Here is a 15,138-nt window from a genome sequence, read left to right on the forward strand (position 1 = left end):
AGTATCCTGTAGCAGTGAGCGGAGATATAAAAGCCATGTTTCACCAAATCCGCCTGCTCCCTAAAGACTGCCCCCTGCTGCGGTTCTTATGGAGAGACGGTGAAACAGAGATGCCCCCGGATGTATATGAGTGGAGAGTCCTGCCCTTTGGGACAACGTGTAGCCCCTGCTGTGCTATCTTTGCCCTTCAGAGCCACGTAAGGGAGCACAGAGACACCTATAAAGATGTCTATGACTCTGTCCACACAGCTTTCTACGTGGATAAATGCTTGCAGTCCCTTTCTGACCCACAAGAGGCCAAGTTGCTCATTGTCAGAATGAGAGAGCTGCTTATCCAAGGTGGATTTGAGATACGCCAGTGGGCTAGCAACATCCCTGAGGTGGTCGCTCATCTGCCAGGTACAGCCAGGTCAGATAGTTGTGAACTGTGGCTAAATCTTAAAAGTCTTGATCCTCAGGAGTCAACACTGGGTCTCAGCTGGCACTGCACTACTGACGTCCTGGGATACAAGCACCGCCCTGTAACCTACACAACTGTGACGCTACGCAATATTTACAAAGTACTGGCCAGTCAATATGACCCATTGGGTTATATCTGCCCCTACTCTACAATAGCAAAGCTCATTGTGCAGGCCCTGTGGAGCACAGAGAGAGGATGGGATGAGCCCATAGAAGGAAACCTGCTTCAGTCCTGGCTCGAATGGGAAAAGGAATTGTCTCATCTCCAGTATATCACTATCCCTCGATGTTACGCTCCTCCTCACAACAGCAACAGTGCAACCAATGAGGCTCACATCTTCTGTGATGCCTCAGAGAAGGCGTATGGAGCTGTAGCCTACCTTAGAGTCATAGAGCAGCAGGCTCACATCTCCACCTCTTTCATCATGGCACGCTCCAGAGTAGCGCCCCTCAAGCAGGTGTCGATACCCCGACTGGAGCTGTGTGCTGCGCTCACTGGAGCCCAACTGGCCAAGGTACTCCAAACTGAGCTCTCACTACCCCTTCACTCAGTCTACCTGTGGACAGATTCCACGACAGTGCTTCAATGGATCCAGTCCAGTTCCTGCAGGTACAAAGTTTTTGTGGGGACTCGGATCTGTGAGATACAGGAGCTTACCTCTCCGGAACATTGGGGGTATGTGAATTCTGATGATAATCCAGCCGATGACATCACAAGAGGGAAACCACTGTCAGAGCTCACGGTCTCCAGCCGATGGTCACAGGGCCCACACTTTCTCACACAGACTCCTGGCACCTGGCCTAAGTCCCCGACAGAGTTCCCAGAATGTGGCAGTGAAGAACTCAGAAAGACCGCCTTCTGTGGCTTTACAAATGTATCATCAAGTCTGCCAGATTCAGCACAGTACACATCTTTAGATGATTTGATTCTGGCCACTCACCAATCCCTGCAAGGGGTGGCTACCACCTCCTACACTGCAAGTGAGCGCCTGGAGGCAGAGACTCAGCTGCTTCAATCTGCGCAAAAGGATAGTTTCTCAGAGGAGGTCCAAGCCCTACAAGCAGGTAACCCTGTTCGCCCGAGCAGTCGTCTCAGCGCCCTTTCCCCTGAGTATGACAGCCTCAGTGGACTAGTCAGAGTGGGAGGCCGCCTGCGTCAAGCTACAGATGTAGATCCTGACAGCATCCACCCAGTTGTGTTATCACCTGATCACCCTCTGACTCAGCTCATCATAAAGCACTATGATGTTCAGCTGTTTTACCCTGGTACAGAGAGACTCTATGCAGAGTTACGCCACATCTACTGGATCCTTAGAGGTCGCCAGGCCATTAAGAAACATCAGTACCGGTGTGTGGACTGCAGGAGATGGCGTGCCTCACCCTCCACACCAAAGATGGCTGACCTTCCCTTATCTCGGTTGAGACTCTACAAACTGCCCTTCTGGTCTACAGGCGTAGACTGTTTCGGTCCATACCTGATTAAGATTGGGCGTAGGAGAGAGAAACGCTGGGGAATCATCTATATATGCCTCACCACTAGATGCATTTACTTAGATCTCATCCCTAGCCTTGATACTCATTTCTTAATGTCATTACGCAGGTTTATTGCACGCAGGGGGAAGCCATACGAGCTGTGGTCCGACCGGGGCACCAATTTCAGGGGTGGCCATAAAGAACTACAGAGCGCCTTTGAGAGCATGGCACCAAAGTTGCAGCAGCAACTGGCTAATCAGACTATCAACTTCCACTTCAACCCACCATACTCTCCTCATTTTGGGGGAGCCTGGGAGAGGGAAATCCGATCCGTTAAGTCAGCCTTGCAAGGCGTCCTGAAAGACCAAGTTGTTGCAGAGGAAGTGCTCCTAACAGCTCTCATAGAAGTTGAAGGACTCCTTAATTTTAAACCACTCGGATATGCTTCATCTGATGTGGCTGACCCCGACCCCATCACGCCAAACCTGCTGCTAATGGGGCGGCGCGACGCTGCATTACCACAGGCGGTATACGGCCCTCATGATGCCCTTTCCAACAGAAGATGGAAACACAGTCAGGTGATCAGTGATCATTTCTGGAAACGCTTTGTCCAGAACTACCTCCCAGGGCTTCAGCTGAGACATAAATGGAGGAAATCCACTGATAATGCTACTGTGGGGCAAATTGTGATGATCGTTGACTCCAACCTTCCCAGAGGACTTTGGCTTGTTGGGACTATCACCAAGGTTTTCCCAGGGACAGATGGTGTTGTTCGAGCTGCGGAGGTGAAGGTTAAAGACAGTATCTACATTCGCCCGGTAACCAAATTGGTGGAACTCCCTGAAATGCCTGAGGATTCAAGCAGCACTTATCCAAACTAGTTGACTTTTGAATGAGTGTATTTGCTAAGCAAATACAGGGGCGGCTGTTAAAAGTCTGTGCCCTGACATGGACTACGTTACCCATAATGCATATGTTCGTTGGTAGTTCTGATCGCTCGTGGTAGGCGTTTTCACTTTGGGTGTGGTACAGTGCCATGAGAGCATTATTCACGGTGCAGAGAATTGTCATCCTTTGTTTATCCTGCGCGAATCTTGTGTGTATGAGTGCTGTGTGCGTCCTTAAGATATAACCACACATACATATACATACCCCCACAAACACACCTATTTGGTTATATTAATACCTGTGAACCATCATCACCTCAATGTACCTGACTCTTCCTCAATAAATACTCAAACTGCACCATTGGATTTGCCTATTCCTTCTGACCGAGGAAGGCTCAGTTGACGAGCAATCCATAATCAGCGCAGACGCGCACGGTCTCCTATATCTCCTTAAAATACATGATACATGCTTTGATATTTCATTATCTAATGCACCAGTTTAAGTGTGGCTTAATGGTCCACATACTTTTTGGAGCCACTATGTATCTATATTATATGATCTATCACAATGAAAGATACTACTTACGTCCATGCCACACAACATAGCACAACTAAATCCTATAGTTGATTGTTAGGATCATTCTGAATAAATATAGAGAGCCAACATTTATCTTAAGCAGAAGATAGTCTCAAGGGTTTTGGCATAAAATTGTAAGGATAAAGGAACAAATGTGAAAAAAAGAGAGAAAAAAAAGAAAAATGGGTTTGGAAAGGAGGAAAAACTCCTAAAATAAATTTCCTCCACTGTCCACTGGTCTTACCTTGGTGGGAAAGTATCGACTAAACTTGAACTTCTTCAAAGTGACAGTCATAGTGTAGGTCCCAAAGAACAAGATGAAAGACATGATAGCAAGATCTGGGACAAACTTGCATGATTTTCCCACCAGTGCGCCCCCGTACTTCACACATTCCTTCTTACTCAGCTGAGTCCAGTCCAGAGCTGTTACATTTAACTGAGAGACAGGAGGCACACGTAGATAGAGGTAGATATCAGGGATAGGAGGGTGGCATTTAGATAAGGGGGTGAATGGAAGGGTTTGATGTGAGGTAGATGAATGCCAAAAAATGAAAGAGGAAAAAAAAGAGAGAATAAAACAGGACAGGGCCAAAAATGCAATACAATATACAGATTTTATCCATTTGTTATAATCTCATTGGATTCACTCATAATAGACATTGAGTGTTTTAAGTAGGGCTGTCAATTTAACATGTTAGTTTAGTGTAATTAACTACATAAAAATAACGCATTAAAAAAATGAACGCAATTAATCATGCCCTCTGACCCGTACGTAAATTCCTTAATAAAAGCATGTATTTTCCTACCATTAGAGCAATTCAAGCTTGAAGTACATGCATTGTTTTCATGAGCCTTAAAGAGAGCTTTAAAGAGAGCTGTTCACACAAACCTATCGAGCTCCCTTGTCAGTTGCACAATGGCAAAAAACCAAGTGATAATCCCAAGGCGCAATTTTCAAAGTTTCAACTGCATTTAACTTGATAACGCGTCCTAAAAAAAGCAGCGTTTATGTCAATCTAATACAACACTCTCAATCGTCTGTCTGACACATCCGTAATAGCAAATGTATGTAACTGTGGGACAGTGCTTTGATATGGAAATAATCCACTATTTGTATTGCCTAATTAATTCTTTACTCAACTGCCTCAATAATCCAATACAAATACAGATTTCTAATATCTGTAAGTATTATAATAATTATAGGCTATATAATATATTTACCATTATTTTAATTGTTATGTATTAATTATTATATGTATTGAATTTTCTTTATTTGGGGGCTTATCTTAGTATTGATTTACAGTATGTGATTAAATTTGAATGGATTGACAGCCTTACATGATAAAGATACAGTGATATAGTGATACAAATGTGAATTCACAAAGGCATTAATCTAATATGAGGTCATGCTACATTTCAGTGACACAGATGTGCATGAGGTGAAGACATTAGGCACTTACACCAAAGTTAGCAGAGGTATTATCTGGCACTGGGACTACAACACCGAAGATCATTGGTGCCACTGAACAAACAAAGTGAGGGAGAGACAGCGAGGACATTGATCAGAACAAATGGAAATCTGAATTGTATTTTGTTAGAAGGATTTATACAAGATCAAAGCCAGCTTTGGCAACTGTAATTGACTGCAGGTGTGACACCACTGAAATTTCCATATGGGTTTGAAAACCATCAAAAGTGCCTAAATATGCTTTAATAAAGCATCAGTGCTACATTTCCTTCACAACTGCAAGCCCATTTGAATAAGCACATGATAAAAGATGCTATTTGTCAAGTGTAAACTCATGCATATTGAGAAATACTTACATCAATCAGCGGCCACGTTGGGGGTTTGCAGCAAAAACAAACATAAAACAAATAAGTTACAATAATCACATGCACTCAGCCAGTTCTCTTCAAACACCTAGAGGAAGATTATTTAATCAAGAAATTAGTATTGGAAACGTCCATATAGTCAAACATACTGACAGTTCAGTATTTTGCTTAGCCTCTAAATCACACAATCCAAACACAATAAATCAAGGTGAATTTGGTCTATATCTAATTCACTTCAAAATAAGTCCTCCAAAATCAATTCCATAACTGATGTGCTCTCCGCCGAGAATGGACTTACTCGGGTCTGGCGCCACACACTCGCATTTGTAGGCAGTCACGTAGTCTGGTTTAAAGTCGGTGTTGATGGGATAGTATTTGAAGGCTCCCACCATCTTCTTGATGGCATCGGAGATGAAGATGAAGGAGATGAGGCTCGAGAAGCCTTCCTCTGTGAAGCGGGTCATATATTTTATGATGTAACTGGCATCTGTGACAACCAGGAAGATGCATTGCACACAAGAGTGCATTCCGATCCACAGCCGAAGCTCCATGTAATCAATTGCATTATTTCTGAAAAAAAAAAAGAACGTTTCAAGAAACAATAAACAAAGAGATAAACAAATTTGCTTTGCAAGTGAGAAATCCGTTATTTGCATCAATGAAGAGAGATTATAAATTATGTATTATGCTGTTCTGATGAAAGTAAGCAATCAAAGCTGATTTTCTGATTATTGTCCTCAATAAAGGACTGTGAAATTACAATGGAATGGTGTGGATTGCTATCTCACTTGCTGAATTCATAAAGCAGTTTCTCAAAGATGAGGATGGGTCCTGTTGAGCTGAGAATAATGAGAGGCTGACCGCCAAACAAGCAGAATACAGTTCCTGCTAGTGCAGTGCCCAAAAAACTCTCCATCACACCCTGACAAAGAAATAGACAGAGAAAGATAAACAGGGAGAAAGACAAGACAACAAGATGGGGAGGAAAAGAGATGTTGTTATTGTATTATTAAATAAAAATGAAAATAAACATAACTTAATTGGAGAAAACTAAACTAAAATATATTTCCATGAATCCAAAACTTACTAAATGCTAAAAAAAGTTAATTTTAGTTTTGATACACTGTATATAAAATTAACCTTTACAATCTGCCTTCTTGAAAATGGCACTAGATATACAATAAAACAAGACAGACCTGAGAACTTTATCAGTGTTAAACTTATTCAAATGATATCAGTTAACGTATTCAATTTTTCCAGATATAAAATGCGGAGTGGTGTTGGTGTAGGTGGAGTCAGAAGGTCGCTGGTTCGAACCCCACGGCCACCACCATTGTGCCCTTGAGCAAGGCACTTAACTCTGGGTTGTTCCGGGGGGATTGTCCCTGTAATAATTGCACTGTAAGTCGCTTTGGATAAAAGCATCTGCCAAATGCATAAATGTAAATGTAAAATATTAAAAGGAAAGTTCACCCAAAATAAACATTCTCACATCATTTACTCACACTCATGCCATCCCAGATGTGTATGATTTTCTTTCTTAGGCAGAACAAACAAAGATTTTTAGAAGAATATCTCAGCTCTGAAGATCCATACAATGCAAGTGAATGGAGGCCAAAACTTTAAAAAAGCACATAAAGGCAGCATAAAGTTAATCCATACCACACCAGTTGTTTAATCCATGTCTTTTGAATCAATCCAATCAATTTTGAATGAGAACAGATCAAAACATAACTCTTTTTTCACTATAAATCTACACATCACTGTATAACATTCCATTGCAATTTCTCAGCATGATCATGATTTCAAGCTTGATTACACTTCCTAGCACTCTGCACATGCATCTAGCACTAGGAAAAGTAATCAAACTTGAAATCTTGACAGAGCCGAGAAACTGCAATGGAAAGATATACAGTGAAAAAGGAGTTCCCCTTCTGTGTCTCTCGCTCCACTTTGTGTCAGAGAAGGGACACTATGGGTCTCTCTTGAGCGCCGATATTCACATCTGAACTATGAAAAAAGGCCAATGAGAGTTGGCAACCAGTATTTGCCTGTCCCGTCCCCAGACATACGGGTATTTAAGCGGCGCAAATACGGGAGTTCATTCAGAAAATTTCTTCGGAGCCGATGGTCGTGAACGGCGCACAACAGCGGCTTTCTCCTGTTTGCACGGCTGTGCACTTCCTGCCCCTGAGCGCATCAACAGTTGCAGATAAGAAAGATCTCTCACGAGTTCTTTCATTCATAAAAGAGTGATTTTATTTAAAAGAGTAATTTCCTCTAAAAGAGCAAAAACACAGCGGCGTTGAACGTCCTTTTAAGGACGCGTCTTTATAAAGATGACTTTCCGCCCCTGTGTTGTTCCTGGATGCGGTAGAATACTCTCCGCTTCCGACGGCCACAGGCGTTGTCTCGTGTGTCTGGGCAGCGATCACAATGAGGCTGCGTTTGTAGATGGTTCATGTTCTCATTGCGAGAACATGACCATGACAATGTTGCGGTCGCGGCTTGCTTACAACCGTAAGCAGGCCACTCCAGCCGCCCCCCGCATCGCTCCTTCTTCCCACGGGATTGAGGACGATGCGGCTGGCGATGGAGGCGATTCGGGGATGGCAGCGGGTGCAGCTCCGCCGGGTACGCCCCCTCGGACCACCCACGCCCCGGCACGCTCGTTGACTCCCGTCCCCGCTCGAGGTGGCGGCGACTTGCCTCACAGCCAGTCTGCCTACCCTCTTGCGATGGAAGCAGATGAGTTCGCCGCGACATCGGAGGGCGTGGGCTCTGATGCTGAGGGCTCCTCTGGGCTGCCGCGTTCGGGCTTGCACGCCCAGGAGGAGGCCGATGCACAGAGGTCGGATATGCTTTCCCGGGCAGCCAACAGCGTGGGTCTGGATTGGAACCCTCCATTCTCCCCACAGCCATCACAGCTGGACGATTGGTTCTTGGGCGTTGGGCGCCGCTCACAGCCTCGCCCCGGTTCCTTTCTTCCCGGAGGTGCATGATGAGCTGACGTCTTCGTGGAGAGCACCCCTCTCCACTCGTCGCACCGCCACCTGCTCATCCGCCTCGCCAGCCTCGACGGCGGAGCGCGCCACGGGTACACGGAGATCCCCCAGGTGGATAGAGCTGTTGCGCTCCACTTATGTCCCGGAAGCACTACCACCTGGCGGGGCCGCCCTGTACTACCTTCCCGGTCCTGTAGAGCAACATCCTCGCTCACTGCGAAGGCCTACAGCGCTACCGGACGCGCCGCTTCCGCCCTGCATGCCATGGCTCTCGTGCAGTTCCACCAAGCCAAGGCACTTCACAATATGCACGGGGGTGGCCCTGATCCCGACACGCTACAGGAACTGCGCTCAGCGACCGACCTCGCCCTGAGAGCGACGAAGGTCACAGCGCAGGCACTCGGGCAGGCGATGGCCACTCTGGTGGTCCAGGAACGTCAGCAATGGCTGGACTTGGTTGAGATGCGTGAAGCTGACAAGACTCGCTTCCTCAACGCCCCTGTCTCCCAGTTCGGCCTCTTCGGCGACACCGTTGAGGACTTTGCCCAGCAGTTCTCCCTGGTGAAGAAGCAGACGGAGGCCATTTTGCACATCATGCCGCGCCGCAAGCTTGCCGCCATGGCCCAGGCCCCACCTGCTCGCCGAGGGCGTCCTCCCGCGGCCAGAAGACCTTCTGCTCCGCCCCAACCTGGGCCCAGCTCTCAGCCCCGGCGTCGAACAAACCGCAGGAAGCGTACGCCCCCTGCCTCACGGACCCCTTCGAGGACCCGGAAGGCTCCCAAGCGTCCCTGAGACAGCGGACCCAGAGGACAAGAAGTTAGCTCCGGAGCTGGTAAGACCACTCCGTCCCCCGGTGGAGGGCCGGGAGGAGAATCTTTTGTTTTTTCATTTGCCGCGCCCCGTACCCAAATTCTCAATAAAAGAGCTATTTCCTTTACCTCTGGGTCACATGACCCGCAAATGCCGTTCTCACGGCACTGTGCTTTCAGGCCTCAACAGTCTCGGCGCTCAGGATGCGGTGCTCCCGCCCTCAGCCCCATGACTGTTCCCCGGCCGGCTGGTTCAGACGAGTCCAGAGGACGCCAGCATCAGACCTCCTCCTCAGTCACGAACCCGCCCCCTGCCGGGTGCGCGGAACAAGGTAAGTGCTTTGAGTTTATTCTCAGCACCAGAGCCTCAGGACGCCACAGCGCCTCCCGACGCCGCGTTACCTGTTCCGCACCGCTGCGAAGCCCCGCCGGGTACGTCCAAAATACTCGTCCCCTTGGTGCCCCTAGCACGGAGCTTAGAGGCATGGCTTTCACTGCCCAGCTCGTCACGGTGGCTGCACCAGACCATCTGACTCGGTTACGCAATTCAATTTGCCAGGTCTCTGCCCCCCTTCGTGGGTGTTCGTTCCTCCGCAGTGCACGGCGAACATGCCCACTCCCTGCGTGAGGAAATCGCCTCCCTTCTAATCAAGGACGCGATAGAGCCTGTCCCTCCGACCAAAACGAAGAAGGGTTTCTACAGCCCTTACTTCGTTGTACCCAAGAAAGGCGGCGGCATATGACCGATCTTGGACCTGCAAGTTTTCAATCGGACCTTGTCCAAACTCCCGTTCAAAATGCTTACCCAGAAACAAATTTTATCTGGCGTCCGGCATCTAGATTGGTTCGCAGTGGTAGACCTGAAGGACGCGTACTTCCACATCTCAATTCGCCCTAGACATCGACCCTTTCTACGGTTCGCGTTCGACGGCCAGGCGTATCAGTACAAGGTCCTCCCCTTCAGCCTGTCTCTGTCCCCTCGCGTCTTCACGAAGGTCGCAGAGGCGGCTCTTGCCCCGCTACGAGGAGCGGGCATACGCATACTCAATTACCTCGACGATTGGCTCATTTTGGCCTCCTCGCAGGAATTACTATGCGCACACAGAGACCAGGTGCTCGAGCACCTCGGCCGTTTAGGGTTTCAGGTCAACTGGGAAAAGAGCAAGCTCACCCCGGTCCAGAGCATCTCTTTTCTCGGTTTAGAGTTTCAATGACAGCACGTCTCTCCAACGAACGTGCTCAGTCAGTGCTGGAATGCTTCACTTCTTTCGAACCAGGCACCCTGGTCCCTTTGAAACGTTTCCAACGGCTCCTGGGGCATATGGCATCCTCCGCGGCGGCCGCGCCACTGGGGTTGATGCATATGAGACCACTTCAGCACTGGCTCCAGACTCGAGTCCCGAGACGAGCATGGCGCCACGGCACGCACGGCGTGGAAGTTACCCCTACCTGCCGCCAAACCTTCAAACCCTGGACAGACCTCTGCTTTCTACGGGCAGGAGTACCCTTGCAGCAGGTGTCCCGTCGCGTTCTGGTTACAACCGACGCCTCCAAATTGGGTTGGGGTGCCGTGTGCAACAGGCGCGCAGCCGCAGGCTGGTGGAACCGAGGCCCGCTGCGCTGGCACATCAACTGCCTAGAGCTGCTGGCCGTTTTTCTTGCCCTGAAGAAATTTCTTCTGTTGATTCGTGGCAAGCACATCCTAGTCATGACAGACAGCACCACGGTGGTGGCCTACATAAACCGCCAGCTCTGGTGCTGAGAATAAACTCAAAGCACTCTGAGTTTACTCTGGACTCGTCTGAACCGGCCGGCCGGAAGGACCTTCTTTCTCAGAGACGGGGCACGCTCTGGCATCCGCATCCAGACCTCTGGAATCTCCACGTCTGGTCCCTGGACGGGACGCGGAGGATCTAGCCGGCCTACCTTCGCAGTTAGGTCAGTGCTCATGTTTCTTCAGGAGAGGCTGGAGAGGAGGCTGTCCCCCTCCACCCTCAAGGTGTATGTTGCCGCTATTGCGGCCCACCACGACACGGTAGACGGCAAGTCTCTTGGTAAGCACGACTTAATCGTCAGGTTCCTAAAAGGTGCCCGGAGGATGACTCCCTCCCGGCCTAACCTGTTTCCCTCCTGGGATCTCTCGGTCGTCCTTATGGGACTCCGGAGACCCCCTTCGAGCCGCTTGACTCAGTTGGACTCAGGGCCCTCTCTCAAGACCGCCCTGCTGATCGCGCTCGCTTCCATCAAGAGGGTCGGGGACCTGCATGCGTTCTCTGTTAGCGACGCTTGCTTGGAGTTTGGTCCGGCGGACACTTTCGTGATCCTAAGACCGCGACCGGGCTACGTGCCCAAGGTTCCTACCACACCCTTCAGGGATCAGGTGGTGAACCTGCAAGCGCTGCCCCGGGAGGAGGCAGACCCAGCCCTTTCACTGCTGTGTCCAGTACGTGCCTTACGTATTTACCTGGACCGCACACAGAGCACCAGACGCTCTGAGCAGCTCTTCGTCTGCTTTGGGGGACAGCAGAAAGGGAATGCTGTCTCCAAGCAGAGACTCGCCCACTGGGTTGTCGACACCATTTCCCTGGCTTTTCACACCCAGGCCGTGCCCCACCCCTTTGCGGGTCCGAGCCCACTCCACCAGGAGTGTTGCGTCCTCGTGGGCACTGGCTAGGGTCACTGCCCTAGCAGACATTTGTAGAGCAGCGGGCTGGGCAACACCTAACACTTTTGCGAGATTCTACAATCTCCGAGTTGAGTCAGTATCGTCCCGTGTTCTCTCAGGTACCGAGCCCGTAGAACTCGGTGGCACGTCCACGATCTGACCGGGTGAATCGCTTGCACCCAGCGCCCTTCCCCCTAACCAGGGGAAACAGTGTGCCTTCATTCCCAGGAGATCCCAGGTTTGGGACACTGGCTGACTCCTCCCTGGCCCTCGTGGGTCGCAGTTCTGCGGAGGAACTCGCCGACCCAAACCACTGCGGGTACCGCAAGCTACCCTGTACTGGTATAGGTGCCCCACAGGTAAGGCCTCCTGTTCGGACTCCCCCTGTGTGTAAAACCACGGTTCTGTCCCCTCACGAGTTGACTCCGTGTTTCCCGGTTGCCGTGCTGTATGCTTCCCCCCTCTGCGAGGCTGGATCTACCACCGCACTACTTTTCCGCATAAGACCTAAGTATAGGCCATGCGATGTATTTGCCACTCAAAATTTGCCTCCCCTCCCGGGTAGGTGTGGCCTCCGCAGGGTGTTCTCCACCCTAATAAGGGCTAAGACCCCTTTCCCTCAATGCGTGTAAGGGCCCCGGCCGTAGTTGCTCTATGCGAGAAACATAGAGAGAAAAGAGGCCCAGCCAGGATGGCCCGTTCCCATGTTGGCGGCCATCACCTTGTTCCCCCCTCCAGGGTAACGATAAGGAATCCTGATGGCTTAAATGGGGCATTGGGGAAGGGTACGTGCAGCCTGATACAGTTGGTCGTTCTGCACGTAGGAATACCTGCTCGCTCCTGTATCAGCAGATCACGTACACGGCTCAGCGCATGGCTCTTTTTAAGTGGACCCCTAGTGTCCCTTCTCTGACACAACGTGGAGAGAGCGACAGAAGGGGAACGTCTAGGTTACGTATGTAACCTCCGTTCCCCGATGGAGGGAACGAGACGTTGTGTCTCCCCTGCCACGTCGCTGAGCCGAGCCCCTGTTGTGGCCGGACCATTTCCGGCTCCTCAGAAAAATCCTGAATGAACTCCCGTATTTGCGCCGCTTAAATACCCGTATGTCCGGGGGCGGGACAGGCAAATACTGGTTGCCAACTCTCATTGGCCTTTTTTCATAGTTCAGAGGTGAATATCGGCGCTCAAGAGAGACCCCTAGTGTCGCTTCTCTGACACAACGTCTCGTTCCCTCCAACGGGGAACGGAGGTTACATACGTAACCTAGACGTTATAAATTATTTTGGTCTGTTCTCCTCCAAAATGTTTATATTTCTTCAGAAGAAAAGGATTAAACCAATGGAGTCATATAGGTTACTTTTATGCTGCCTTTATGTGCATTTTGGAGCTTTCAAGTTTTGGTCACCATTCACTTGCATTTTTGTTCTGCAGAACAAATAAAGTCATACACATCTAAGGTGGCATGAGGGTGAGTAAATGATGATGGAATTATCCTTTTTGGGTGAACTATCCCTTTAAAATTACAATGAAGGACTCCTTCGACTAATTTACTAAAAACATACAAATAAACCAAAAGTACAAAACACCAAAAGAACTAAAACTAACAATCAGCAAGTGAAAATTAATGAAAACAAAACAAAATTGAAATGACAAATTGAAAATAAAATTTAAATAAAAATGAAATTAAACATTTAAAACTATAATAACCCTAGAGTTAAATTAGAAAAGGGTTTAAAGAGAACACTCAAAAAATATTTTAGCATATTTATAAGCATATTTACGCATTTCAATTTCATAGCAAAATTCCATCAAATTTAACTGTGTAATGCTTAACAAATTGTAATTAACAAAACTTAAAATATTGAGGTTTTTATTTGATTTTATTAAAGATTACTGAATTCAATTTTATGGGACTTTGTTATTGAATTGAAATGCATAAATCATTATATATAAGTTAGGTCAGAATCCTTTTTGAAAACTGCTCCATAAAACATTTAGACATTCAACTTTAAACTAACTGTCATGTGCCGAGTCAAGCAGAAAATTGTAGGGCGTACCTGGTAGTTGTCTGTGGCATCCCCTAGAAGGCCCCCGAAGGTGATTGCATTGGTTATGCAGCCCAGGTAGATGAAGAGCACGGCAGAGATGGACTGAATGTGGAAGCCTTCATAAATGTCACTGGGGTACCAGGGGAGCTTTCTCTTGATGTCAAGGAAAAGTCCACCACAGAACCTGCCCCATAAACATAGCTGCTTCATCCATTATTTTTTAAACAGAGAACTGGCAGAAGGCACCTTTTTTTAATCTATCCTCACACACCCTCTAGAAGAAGTGCCAAAAAGGCCCATTACATTTTCCTTTTATTGACATATTGATCAAGATATGATCCTTGAAGCACTGAAGTACCTTTAAAATATGCATAAAGACAGATAGGAACATCTACCACTCCTGAACCTAAACCACTCAAGATCAGAGGGCTTATAGCTGCCACTCAATCAGTGCCTTTGCACACTCACCTCCCAGTATATGACAGCTCTTCACCAAGCTCATGTGGAACAGGCATCTCCTCATCCTCACTAACGTTTCCTTTTCCACCTGCTGTCCCGTTCATCTGACCCAACTCGTTGAGGGAAAACACAGACTTCCTTCTCAACAAACAAAGAGCAATGTTAAGGGAAAGTTCACACAAAAAATGTAATTGGTCACCCTCATGTTGTTCCAAACCTGTAAGACTCCCCATTCAATTTCATTGTATGAAAAAAGAGCAGAATCAACATCTTGTGTTCTATGGAGGACAGAAAGTCATACGAATTTGGATCAATATGAGGATGAGTAAATGACAACTTAGTATTTAGGTTTAAAAATCCTCTGAAGAAGAGTGAGGTTTACCTTTTGTCAGCTGAGGGAATTTTTTTGGGGGGTTCAATGCGAATTTTGGGGTCCCATTCTCCAGGTGGAAGCACAATCACCTCATCCAGGAACTCATCGATGCCAGCGATCAGATCCTCCCGGTCCCTGGCTTTATATGCTACATCACTGAAGAGCTGCAGATAAAATAGAGACCTTTTCTATAAGGAAATCAATGTAACTTCGCCCATTTTAAAGGATATTGTAGGATATTTACTCTTCTTGTCTATTTTTACCCCAACGAATTTAGCATTAATGATAAAGGCTATAGTAAAAAATTAAAAAACAATCTAACTTACATCATCCACCATGAGTGTGGCAATGGCACGGCCAATCTCATTGTAAGATTTGGCTTTACCAGGAGGCCCAAGTAGCACAAACAAGAATCTGTTGTCAGAGAAAACATTAATTATTTATAATTAATTTTATGAATTATTTACATTATTTTCATTAATTAATCTCAGAATGTTTTTACAGAAAGATTCCTCACACAAAGCTAAATATATGAGTTTTGTATCAT

General features: G+C 47.6%; 1 protein-coding gene across 1 annotated transcript in view; it reads right to left on the reverse strand.

Moving 5' to 3' along the window:
• LOC127639070 (electrogenic sodium bicarbonate cotransporter 4-like) overlaps positions 1 to 15,138 on the reverse strand; it is a 50,302-nt gene that overhangs the window by 13,350 nt on the left and 21,814 nt on the right. Inside the window, exons 7-14 of the mRNA XM_052120914.1 lie at positions 14,918 to 15,005; positions 14,601 to 14,755; positions 14,228 to 14,356; positions 13,769 to 13,943; positions 6,018 to 6,151; positions 5,528 to 5,799; positions 4,857 to 4,891; positions 3,641 to 3,832 (exon numbers count right to left, since the gene is read on the reverse strand). Of these exons, the coding sequence (XP_051976874.1) occupies positions 3,641 to 3,832; positions 4,857 to 4,891; positions 5,528 to 5,799; positions 6,018 to 6,151; positions 13,769 to 13,943; positions 14,228 to 14,356; positions 14,601 to 14,755; positions 14,918 to 15,005 (1,180 nt within the window). The remainder of the gene's footprint in view (positions 1 to 3,640; positions 3,833 to 4,856; positions 4,892 to 5,527; positions 5,800 to 6,017; positions 6,152 to 13,768; positions 13,944 to 14,227; positions 14,357 to 14,600; positions 14,756 to 14,917; positions 15,006 to 15,138) is intronic.

Source organism: Xyrauchen texanus, chromosome 4, assembly GCF_025860055.1.
Source record: "Xyrauchen texanus isolate HMW12.3.18 chromosome 4, RBS_HiC_50CHRs, whole genome shotgun sequence".
Classification (NCBI taxonomy): Eukaryota; Metazoa; Chordata; class Actinopteri; order Cypriniformes; family Catostomidae; genus Xyrauchen; species Xyrauchen texanus.